Raw genomic sequence first — 11,952 nt, 5'->3', positions numbered from 1 at the left:
TGTGTGTGTGTGTGTGTGTGTGTGTGTGTGTGTGTGTGTGTGTGTGTTTTCTGCCTGAGTGTGTGCCTGTGTACCGTGTGCATGCTTTGCCGGTGGGGGTATGATCTCCAGGTACTGGAGTTTACAGGTGGTTGTGAGCTTCCGTGTGGCTGTCAGGCTGTTAGTTCAGATCCTCTGGAAGAGCAGTGAGTACTCTTGAAACGGCCGGTAACGCGTTTAAAGCCGATCTCTCTAAAGCAACCAAATGCAGCAGCAGGTGTGCTGAGGATGGGCAGAGGCTCACGCAGACATGACAGAGATGTCGGCCCTCCAGGTGACGGCGTGCTGGAGTTGCTCTGGGGGATGATGCTGACGGACTGCAGGGAAATTGGGGTGCCCCACAGACTGTGAAGAGTCCTCTAATCTCCGGGATGCTCTGATTTGTCCGCTCTCCTGGGGAGCCCGAAAGCCCTGCTGCCTTGGAGGGTCATTAAACTGATGACAACCCTCCGGCTGCAGGCAGGATGTCCTATCACAGTTTTCTGTTCCTGGGTGACCCTCGTGGACCGTGAGACAGGAGGACCTGTGCAGATAGGACACCAAGATTCCTCTGGAAAGTAAACCTGAGCCTTTTAAAGCCGTCCGTTCCCTGCAGAAGTGGCTTGGGTTAAAGCTCGTGTTTGTGCTCACCTGGGCACTGCATCTTCTCCCTAGCGGGCTTAAAAACCACCTGTCTCAAAAACTGAGATGGGGTCTGAAGACTCACTTCCATGTCACCACATTCAGGAAGGAGCCTTGAGTCACCTGCCTAGGTTCCCGAGAGCAGCGTGGCCAAGCTCATCCGAAGGCCCGTAATGCGGCCTTGGACAATTGCTTAACCCAATTGCTGGGTAATAAACACGCTTAATAAAAAGGAATAGGATGTCTGCCCTATCTTGGATATAAATATGCTCTCTTGTTGCGGGAAACCTACGAGAAAACCTCTGAGTACACTTAGTCACATACTATAAATAAATCTAATTTCTTCAATTCCCTACTGACCTTTTATCCTTAGGACTTCCAACCAACCGAGCCTCCTTGGATAATAGGCTCCACAGCACTGGAACCATGGGACTCACTATGGAGAAATCTGCTCTGAACCTCTGCTCCCCCCCATTGCCTCTCTTATTTCAGGCCCTACAGGAGCCATATTATGGAGGATGCTATCTATAGGGGAAAATAAGAAATCGGACACTGACAGATGCTGAGGGAGTTTTCCCTCCCAAATGGTTGTCTTTCTGCCCACTGCTAGAATTCCAGGGACCCCAGAGATGGTGCAGGGCGGTTACATCATAGACCCTTAAGAGAACAAAAGCCACTCGGTCTGAGCTGACCTTCGGCTTCTCACAGCAGCCCTGTTAGCAAGCATTGTTCCTAGTATTGGGATTGAGGATTGGGAGGTCCTCTCGGCCCTGTTCCTGTCTGAGTTAGCTCTGTCATGTTGGATGTGGGGCCCTAATCACTGCTGCCCCTGTAGTAATTGCCCCCATAGTAAACCTCAGAACATCGACTTCTTTTGGAACTTTCAAGTAAGGAATATGTGAACTGATAGTAGGGTTCAGATCAGGAGCCAATGTTTACGGGTGTCAAGGTCTGAGAAAGTGTGCTCAGATTTCTGTAAAAACAGCTCCTCTGAACCCCCGTGTCCAACCTGCACAAAAGGGAGCCACGCACGCACAACAGAGTTGGTAAAGTGAGGTGGACGCCAGTGGAGGTTGTAGCAGGAGGAACAGACGCCAGTGGAGGGTTGTAGCAGGAGGAACAGACGCCAGTGGAGGTTGTAGCAGGAGGAACAGACGCCAGTGGAGGCTGTAGCAGGAGGAACAGCTGCAGTCGCTGTCGCTTTCAGGCCACTTGATTTTCCTGTATTTTCTGCAATATTTTTCTCTGCCAAGTGCACACTTTCAAAAAATTAAAATTTGATTTACTTTATCATTTATTTTGTATCACTAACTTGCTCTATCTTCTAAGCAGTATGAACAAAAGTTTCTGCCTGTTTTGTGTTGAGACAGTAGATGCTGTTTTAATTTTTTAAAAATTATATCAAACCATCATTAGCACCATAAGTCATAGGTCATTGTGGGTGTGCACGCAATTCACCAGAGAGTGAGGCACTCAGTAGATACCTTCTGATGATGTTAGGGTGAGCATCGGTGAGCCATGCCACACGCACTTCTCATGGGGGAGAGCTACGAATCTTTGCCAACCACATGCTTAGAAAATAGATGTTCTGCAACCGAGCTGTCCCTCCTTCTTGCCTTGAGCCATTGTGGCAGTGTTTGCACTACAGAATGCCCCTCCTCCCCAAGCAGACCCCGAACCAAAGTGTCTTTCACACATTGTTTAGCATCATTGTTAATTGGGCATAATTTTCAAACTACAGCTTGTAATTGCTTCTTGTCTGAATATCTTACTAATCAAGCAAGCTAACCATGAATAAAAGCACGAAGTTGCGTTGTGTATTTTGCAACCCGTGTTTACCACAACATGGGGAAGAGCAAAACAGACAAAGATGGCTGTGTGGGCTTATAAAACAAGAGGGAGCCAGCTGCAGCGCCCTGGTGAGCTTCAGCCACAGCCACACACGGCTTCTTGCCATGCTGCCGCCGGTGTTGAATTACAGCGGTGGGCTTCGAGCATCCTTGCATGTACAGGAGGCTGATGGTGACACCGAGGGATGGCTAGCTAACAGGGAGTGTTGACGTCTTCCTGGATATATGTCTGTTTCATGTATCTTTTGTGGCATCCATTTTTAAAATCTAAGGATGACCATGAACTACTTCTCTCTCATGTAATACTCATGGAAGCTAAATTAACCTCAGAGTTTACATTTTCTATTGTTCTATTCTAATAATAATATCCTGTCTCAATCCAAGACTGTCTAGAGACCACTGAGAGGATAAGGCCATGTCAACAGCAGCTTTCAAAGAATGTCGTGGAGCTTGAGAGATGGCTCAGCGGTCATGCACGTCACACCCACGCGAGGGCCTGAGTCTTAATCCCCAGTGCCCATATAAAAGCCAGCCAGCGGCCTGTCTCTGTAACCTCAGCAGTGGAGGTCAGAGACCGGCCATCCCCAGAGCTTTCTGGGCCACCAGTCCAGCTGAACTGCTGGTCTCTGGGCTCAGCGAGAAACTCTGCTGAAAAGTAAGCTAGAAGGTGACTCACCTGATGTCTGCTACTTGCACACAGGGATGCACACATGCCTACGCGCACACGCATGTATACACGCATGTATACACGCATGCGTTTCCCAACCCGATAAGCCAGTGCCTGGACCAAGTACCAAACTATGGTAGAAGCTGTCTTAACTGACTTTCACGTAACCCTCTGAGAAACCAGCCTACCTTTTCCTAGACATAGTCATGTGCAAAGCCCACTGAAGGTCCAAGCTTGTTCTGGTCTGCATGCTAGTGCCCCAGCTCCCTTGTCCATTGCCCTCCCTGGCGGAAATGTAGGCTTCCAGGGCCAAGTGTGCTTGCTCTCAGTTTGTTTATGAGAATGCTGTTTATGTAACTTATTTCAGTAACTTGTAGATGAACAGAACCACAATAAGGAATAATTGATTTCAGACAAACTAGCTGAATACATGAGAAAACACAAGACTCCTCCTAGATTGTTTCCCCGTTGCCTTGAAGGCTGTGAGGCCCCACACAAGTCTGACTAACTTTTAGATCTCCAGGATGCATTGTTGGGAGCTTCAACTACACAGGGTCCTCCTGGAGTCTGAGTCAGTCCAGCTCCTGGAAAGGAAGTCACCTTCATTGACTTTTGTCACCCAGCCCTTTGACCAGGCATGGCTTGCCCAGCTGGTAGAGCCTGCCACCCTGGGTCTACAGGGCCCATGCTGGGTCTTCAGGGCCCTCGCTGAGGAAGGGCCTTTAGCCTTCTAAGTGTGTCTCATGGTCAGAGGCCGTGGCGGAGGCTCAGGCAACAGTGATACACGTTCTGGGACAGGAGGACGTCAGGGTCACACGCAGGCTCCATGGTGGGACTGCTAAGCATGGCTTTGGCTAACCCTTCTGGGGCATGTTCCCAGTCCCTTCCTCTTCCTGACAGAGTGGAGAAGTGGGTCCCCTCCCTGCTAATAAGCACAGGCTCCAGAAGACAAATGGCCCGGAGGGCTCCAGGCAGCCGTATTTATGTGTTCACTTGCTTTGCAAAGCCGACCGCACTGCAAATTATTCAAGCCAGTGGCTACAAGCAGTTTTTTACCAAGTTTTTGGGAAGGTAAGTCTCAGAATAGACAGCAGAGAGATGTCAGGAAGGCTGGCTAACCGCTTGTGACCAGATTGGTAATGAAAAAACCTCTCCAGTTCTCCCAGAAGTCAGAAGCAGAAGTCTGCTGAGCCGCAGACTGTGAAAGGCTGGAGAACACTGCAATTCGCAACTTCGCCGGACTCCCCAAAGGCAGCTTCTTCCTTCTGTTTCCTTTCTACGTGCAGAAGTTGATATGGGTAGATGCAGGTCATTTACACGGTAGACTCCTAACAAGTATGAACATGAATGCCCATCGTCAGGTGAATCTGCAATTCGCGTACCGTGAGGAAATAGGGCCTGTGTAGCCGGTCACCCTGCGGCTTCCTCTGGGGTCAGGCGCACACCTCCCTCCCTCTGTTTGGTCTCACAAGAGAACGTCCAATACGCATATTTAAACTGAGAAGTGGCTTCAAGTCCTAGGCTTTCACTTCTGGACACTCGAGAAAGATCTCTCAGAACGTCTCCCCAGCCAGAGTCCCGTTGGTGCTGTAGAGGAGGCTCCCATGCTAAGGAGCTGGTATTGACAACTGCGATACATGCAGCCAGGTACTGAGTGAGAGCAAAGTTGATTGTGTTTTATAGCCTGCGATTTCTCTGTTTATTGCTTGTGTTCTGTCATTAAGCACACAGGCTCCTAATATAGCAAAACTCTAATCAGGAAAGCAAGAGAGAGAAGAACCAGAGCACATTAATTATGACTGTTTGGCTGTAGCCTGGACAGTCTGTTGCTGTTGGGTAGGGTGGTTTCTTCTGGTTTATTTCCTGGAGTTAGAGCAGAGCACGAACGGCTTTCTCCTGCATGGAGGAGAACAGAGAAATGTTCCATGCCCTGCTGGCTGACAGCTTCCTAAAAACCCAAGATTAAACACTGGCTTCCCCACAGAAATGAAGTCCTGGGGCAGCAAAGGCCAGGCTCTGCATGGGTGCACTTTTAAGTCTCCAGTTCCATAAACAGACCAGGCCTGCTGCTCACAAACCTGAGCTGTCCCCAAAGTCCTGCGGAGCCTGCTGTGGGCAGAAGCAGGAGGGGACTCCACTGCCAGCCATGAATCACGCGTGTGCCTGTGTACTCCACGGTAGAGTGCTGCCACCGCCAAGACTGGCTCTCCAAATGCCGACGGACGCCTGAGGTAAAGGGCAGAGAGGCCACTCTGACTCCAGGTGCCAGAGGTCAACAGCACCTAATGCATTTATTAACCCTCTGCTGCCAGGGACTGCTGAGGTCTGGCCTCCCAGTTGCAGGGCCCTGGAAATTCTATTATGTGACATGCCTGGACTTACTCATCACCACCGGGGACGGTTTTGTCACAGCTGTGGAGGGACAAGCTTGTGGAGATTCTAAGGGCAGGTGTCTGCAGCTTTCTAGAATGTCAGGAAGGCGTTCAGAGCCTGTGTTCACCCAGTTTGTCCTGGAGATGAAAGCTGCAAGGGACGTATTCTGTGGACCTTTTCTACAAAGCAGTTGGGAGTCTTCACCCAAACCACGGGACTAGGAGTGAGCTGATAGGATACGCTTTCCCAGAAGACACTAAATAATTCAGAAATTTTCAGCCTACTGTAAAAATTGTTCAAATTAACCCTTAGAAAAACAGTTTTTAAAGACATACCCTATTTTGAAGCCTGTGACTACTGGGTCAGGGTCCATGTAGGTGTGGGCGGCCTGAGCTCTGAGTCAGGTGATGCATGCCCCGTCATCGGGTAGCAGGGTGCCACAGGGCCCCTCCTCCCGCACCCTGTGCCAGTGCTGTCTTTATGGAGCCCTTGGCCTTGCTTGTTCGTGCATTGGTGATGACAGCTGTTTCCCACTTTCAAGCTCATTTTTCTCTCTTCAAAGTCTCAGAAGTTGTGTGTGTGTGTGTGTGTGTGTGTGTGTGTGTGTAGGGTGTTCTTTTTAATTTCCTTGCTTCCATCTCAGTTTCCAGCAGTGAAACAAGTCCCTTGGCTTACACAGTGGGCTTTAAGACCCGTCTTCTCTTAACAGAGATTCTGGGACTGCAGTGGGCTGTTTCTGATCCTCAGTAGTCACTGGGATTCATGTTGAGTACAAGACTCCTAACCGTGCCACCAGCCACTGGGCACAGCTGTGCGGTCAGTTTTGCCCCTCCCCTGCCTGCCTGCTCATCACCTGTGGGGCCAGTTCTGCCCTTCTGCTGCTCATCACCTGTGGACAGGGTAACTAGACGTTTGGCCTGTAGTTAATTCCAGGGTAGGCCTGGATCCTTTGGCGTGCATCTCATCATGGGTTTGGAGGGAGGGGGGCTTAAAATACCTCACACCTGTGAGCAGGCCTTTAATTTTGCTGTCCAAGTGCCATCTGCCTTCACCTTTTCTTTAATACCGCATAACTTACAGTGTCCCCCGATAGGTTTGGGGGCGCCTGCAGGATCACTGCATTATCCTACGCTGGCAGTGACAGCCCCAGTACCAGAGCCCTCAACAGGAAGCTTGTCAAGTGCTTCCTGGCAGCAGGGCTGAGACCTGCCTTGGCCTTAGTGCTGGCCCTGGGAAGGCTACCACGGGAAGCCTCTCTGGGTAGGGCACCACATTCTCACTTGTATTAAGCATTTTGTGTAGTTAGGCTCCAGGATGGTCCTCCAGGCTACAAGCTAACTGGTAGAGGTGCTACTTAGGGGAGCAGGAGCCCATAGATGCTCCAGATGTGGGGTGTTCTAAGTGCATTTTTCAGCCAGTAAATAATCACAGCAGCTGTTCTTTGGGTGACACGTGAGCTGACAGATATTTAAGGACATGGTGACCTGTTGGAGAGCTTATAAACATTTTTTTGTTTTGTTTTGTTTTGTTTTTTGAGACAGAATTTCTCTGTGTAGCCTTGGCTGTCCTGTACTCACTCTGTAGACCAGGCTGGCCTCAGACTCACATCAATCCACCTGCTTCTGCCTCCCTGAGTGCTGGCTTATAAACACTTTACTTGGTGTGAAGCCCTCAGTGATGGGGCACAGGTGTGTATTCATGTGGAGAAGCCCATGAAAACAGCTAGAAAGATAGCAGCCCTTTCTGGTTAGCTACTGGAAGGCCTGTCATAATCACCTAACCATGGAAACATTGTCCTAAGGTTGTCCCTGGCTCCACAGTGACAGGATCACAGATTACAAGTATGCTGAGCAAATCCAGGCTCACAGGTGCGAGTTGGGTGAGAGAGACACCCTGCTGCGAGCTCGTGGAGGCCAGTGTCCACAGAGAGGCTGCTTTGCCGTGACCAGGCTGCAGAAACGGCTTGAAGCCACAATGTATCACAGCCCAGGGGTCCACTGCCTCCCCAGACCAGTCAGAAAATGGATTGTCTGTCTCTTTTATCTATGTCCTAGTGAAGAAAATCAGAATGGAATGTGTTAGGACCATTTGGGTGTCTGGAAACACTTCCAAACTTGACAAGAAATGAAACCTGATGCTTTACGAGTTATTCTCTAGGCAGCCGAGCAGTGGATCAGGTGTGCCATTATTATAGATTAAAAGGAGGCTTTTGAGTAAGTTCAATTCCGCTTCCAATTTCCCCTCTGATCTTCTTATACATAACATTTAGTGACCTTTGAACAGCCCGGGTGCTTCACAGTGTCTTGTTCTTGAAGCCTGCTTAAAGGTTCCCATTTCATATTCACGGCTGGCATATGCAAATATAGGTAAAGATTATGATGCTTTCCCAGTGGCATTATGGTCAACACATTACTCTTTGGGTGTGCGTGCTGCCATCTTAGCCTCGTGCGTCTTTGGGGAGTCACAGCAGCTCACAGCACACAGGCAGCCCTCAGAGCTGGTTGCCCTCAGAGCCGGTTGCCCAGGCACCGCCTGAATCTCAGGTGTTGCCTCTTTACCAGGGTTTGCCTTCTCGTCAAACAGGTTCCCATTGGTGTCAGGGGCCGCTGCTGTTCGGGCTAAGGGTGGGAATCACGGGAAGAGTTCCTGTGTGGATTTGGGGGAGGACGAAGACTGAAGAAGTCTGTGATCCAGGAAAGAGCATATTTTCATCCACTGCAGTCTTGGTTGCATCCTGGCTCTATAGGCACATCAGCCGTTTAATGTCTCTGGGCTTGAATTGTCTGTTTGTAGTATGAGTGTTGTACTGAGTGGGTAGTTTTCAAGGTCTGTTCTTTGCACTTTGTCTGAGTGATGGAAGCACCCCTGCCACCAAGCATAAGCCCAATGGGGGAGTTGGTCCAACTAAGAGGAAGAGAGCTTAAGGCTTTCAGTGCTCAGTGCTCTAGCAGCTGCCTGGGGGGGGGCAGTGTTTGAGTTCCTGTTTTGGGATTTGTCTCAGTTACTGTTGCATTGCTGTGAAGAGACGTGACCAAAGCAACTTAGAAAAGGAAGCATTTACTTGGGGGCTTGGCTACAGTTTTGGAAAGTTAGTCCGGGATCCTCATGGCAGGGAGCATGGCAGCATGCGGGTGGGTGTGACACTGGAGCAGTAGCTGAAAACTTCGTGTCCTGATCCACAGACTTAGACAGGCAGGCAGAGAGAGACAGACAGAGAGTTGTCTGGTGTGGGCTTTTGAAACCTACCCCACTGGCACACCTCCCGCAACAAGTCCTTCCTGACAGTTCACCGGATGGGAAGCAAACGTTCAAAGGCATGAGACCACGGGGCCATTCTGACTCAGGCTGCCATAGGGTCTGTAGTGCTGTATGACTCCTGGAGGACACGGGTCCCGGAGGCTCTGCAGTATGCTTTAACAAACCCTCTGTGGAACTGTTTGCCAGGAAACAGGGAACCCCATGAGCCCAGGAACTGGGTCCTTTCAGCTCCTCTGCCCCAGGCCCAGTGTTAGGGAATGTTGAAAGCTCCTTGCCGTTTCTTGCCTGGGGGTTGGCAAATAAGCAAAGAAGAGGGTTTCCAGGAGTCCCCATATTACTAATACGTGGATGTGTCTATTTTTTTTAAAGCAAAAAGCACTTTCCTCAAATTAACACTCAGAAAGATAAATGAGTTGCCACATCAAAGCTCTCTCTTCACTGTCCCAGCCCTGACTGTGCTGTCCCTGAGACAGCTACTCGTGACAGGCAGCTACTGAGCTCTGAAATAGGACAGTCACAGAGCTGGGAAGAAAGAACGCCAAATATCTCATTAATTTCTTATATTGATTTCATGTTCAAATGATAATACAGTTGGTTAAATAAAATATATAATTAAAATTAACCTTACCTGCTACCTCTTTATTAGGTAGGCACTTGAATGTTGTAAATTACACACAGGCTCACAGTCGTGGCTCCTGTATTTATCATCTCACTCTGCCCTAGACTGTTGATTAATGGATTATAATTAATTACTCTTCCCTATTATGTCTGAGAGCTTTTCTCACCTTTGTCTCTCTCCAGGCACAGAAGCTGAAATCCAATGTGTCGGGCAATACACATCTCTGTCTTTCTGATGTAAGTGATTTTTTTTTTGTTGTTGTTGTTATTTTACCTTTATAAGGACATAGACTTTTGGCTCTGGGTATATAATATGTAATATCTGAATACCAATAAGGTCTTGGATACAGAAAGAGTCTCATCAGCCTCCGTGTTGACCTGCCTTTGCAGCAAGGTGCAGAACTAAGATTCAGTGCGAAGTTAGAACTAAATGCACAACTAGTGATCTTTACCAGAAAGCTAGCCTCTGCTCTAAGTCCATTGTTCCCTGCTGAGACTCTGAAATCAGTTACTTAAAGTGATTCTGCCTCCTGATACAGGGACCCTAATCTGCAGCTCCTTTGACCTCACATGAAATCTTCTGTGGGGTTGGCTAGGGACTCGGGGAAAGGCTCTGGCGACTGTCTGTCCCTGACATTCTTTGTGATCCAGCTGCCTCTCCATACACATCCCCAGATGCTTCTTCTGTACCTTCACCTAATGGGAAGAGCCAGAAAGAAGCCAGTAGATTGTCATTGTTGGGCGACATAGGGAAAGACATAGAGGCTTAAACATTAACCCCCCAGGCTTAGACTTTTCCCATCAGAAAGGAAGTGTGAAGGAGTGCTTCAAGCATCGGCCAGCTGTTGATCTAAAGGATCCACTTCTTACCCAACTTCAGGTCCTCATGAAACCAAAAGTTAGCCAGCTTAAGCTCAGTGGTTAAAGCTCAGGTCAGCTTTTTGCGAGGAGCTGGCCATTAGGGAGAGAGGAAGCGAGTAGAGGGCATGGGTAAAATACAACCTGATGGAGTGGGTACATGCTGTGGCTGATAATGAAAACGTTCTTTTTTACAGCATGATTACGAAAAGGATGGTCTCGCTGGAGCGTCCAGCCACATAACCACAAAATCAATGGCTGCTCCTCCCAGCTGCGGCCAGGGTGCACTGCTGGTGGTTACCGCTCTGGCCACCCTGTTATCTCTATCATTGGCAGAAACATCGTAGCTGCATTCAGAAAACAATATGAAGAGACAAAAGAGAAAGAAAAGAAAAACAAGTAATCTGTTTCCTGTCCTCTTGTATATCTGAAAATCCAGTCTTAAAAGCTCGGTTTCATCCAACTGGAACTCTTCTGTTTTTAAGAAAGCTTCTTGTGACCCTTAGGGGCTTCTGTGGAACAGTTGCTGCAGGGCTAATTCCAAACTCAGAAGGCTCTGGGGCGTGGGGTGGCTCAAGGGGACCATTTGTACATGGGACTGTGAAGCAAGCCGAGGTTATGTTTTTGATGGTGATGGTGATGGAGATGATGATTTTAACAGCTTAAACCCTGTTCTCTCCACTGGCTAGAGCAGGAGATGCGATTGATAAAGCTTCCTCCACATATTATGTAATGGCTTTGAATCCTGATGACATGACTGCAGCCTAATGTGGATGACAGGTGAAGGTTGGCCTCAGGAGTGGACTCTGTGGACTGTGTCTTGTCCTGTTGTTCACCTTTCTATGTGTTCTCCATGGAGTGTTTATGTACCACACACAGTTTTGTGCTTTCCAGCAGAACAGAAAATCCCTGGTTACACCTAAATGGAGAACTGGTCATTTAGTCCAGTACAGGAGAGTGGGTGTGGCCCTCACACAGCACCTGATGGTTGACTGAGCTTTGCCTGAGTGAGAAGCCCTTAAACTAACAAGAGCGAGACATGCTGAAGCGCAGCAACTCCTAATGCTTTTCACGCTTATGAGGCTACATGGAGAGAAGGGGTTACTTTACCCTTCAGTGATTCCAGATACTGGCTTTCTACATTTTGGAAGTAACAAATCTGTCCTCATTTTTAACTGATGCTTCAATACATGCCATGTGTTCTCCTCTCCTCAGTAGTCCTAGCTCCAGCACTAACTTCATGGATATGGTTCTCAAAAGCTGGTCCCAAGGAGCCCTATGCCTTAGCAGAAAGCTGAGTTACAGTTCTGTGGACAGGGAGGAGGAGGCAGAGCAGCCAGCCCATGTCTTGTATGGCTGTATACATGTATGGAACAGGTTGTACTGGTAGAGGGTGTCACTGTTTGATGGCTCCACTTGGCAAATGACACAGTCCCGGGCCTGATTTTATTTTCATGTTGTCTGGCAGAGGCAGCGTTGCTTTGGACTGGCACAGGGATGAGATGGAGATGTGCTGCCTTCTCTTTCAAAGTTGACCCCTGCCAGGAGACAGTGTCTTTGTTCCTGACTGCAGCACCACATAGCACACTTTGGTTTTGAGGTCATCAAGCATCTTCTGTATCTGGTTCTAGGACCTTCATGATGGACAATCCAGGAAAAAAAAAAAAA

The 11,952-nt window shown here is 48.7% G+C and overlaps 1 protein-coding gene across 2 annotated transcripts in view; it reads left to right on the top strand.

Annotated features, from left to right (window-relative positions):
* The window catches only part of Gfra1 (GDNF family receptor alpha 1), a 193,968-nt gene extending 182,022 nt beyond the window's left edge, over positions 1-11,946 (top strand). For both annotated transcript variants that reach the window (XM_055591547.1, XM_055591546.1), the window contains 2 exons: positions 9,610-9,663; positions 10,482-11,946. In XM_055591547.1, coding sequence (XP_055447522.1) covers positions 9,610-9,663; positions 10,482-10,631 — 204 coding nt within the window. In that variant the 3' untranslated portion in view covers positions 10,632-11,946. The remainder of the gene's footprint in view (positions 1-9,609; positions 9,664-10,481) is intronic.
* Positions 11,947-11,952: the final 6 nt, after the last annotated feature.

The sequence above is a fragment of the Psammomys obesus genome, unplaced genomic scaffold (assembly GCF_907164565.1).
Source record: "Psammomys obesus unplaced genomic scaffold, mPsaObe1.curated_primary_1811, whole genome shotgun sequence".
Lineage (NCBI taxonomy): Eukaryota > Metazoa > Chordata > Mammalia > Rodentia > Muridae > Psammomys > Psammomys obesus.
Note: the sequence above shows the minus strand (reverse complement) of the source record. Positions and strands in the feature narration are given on the sequence as shown.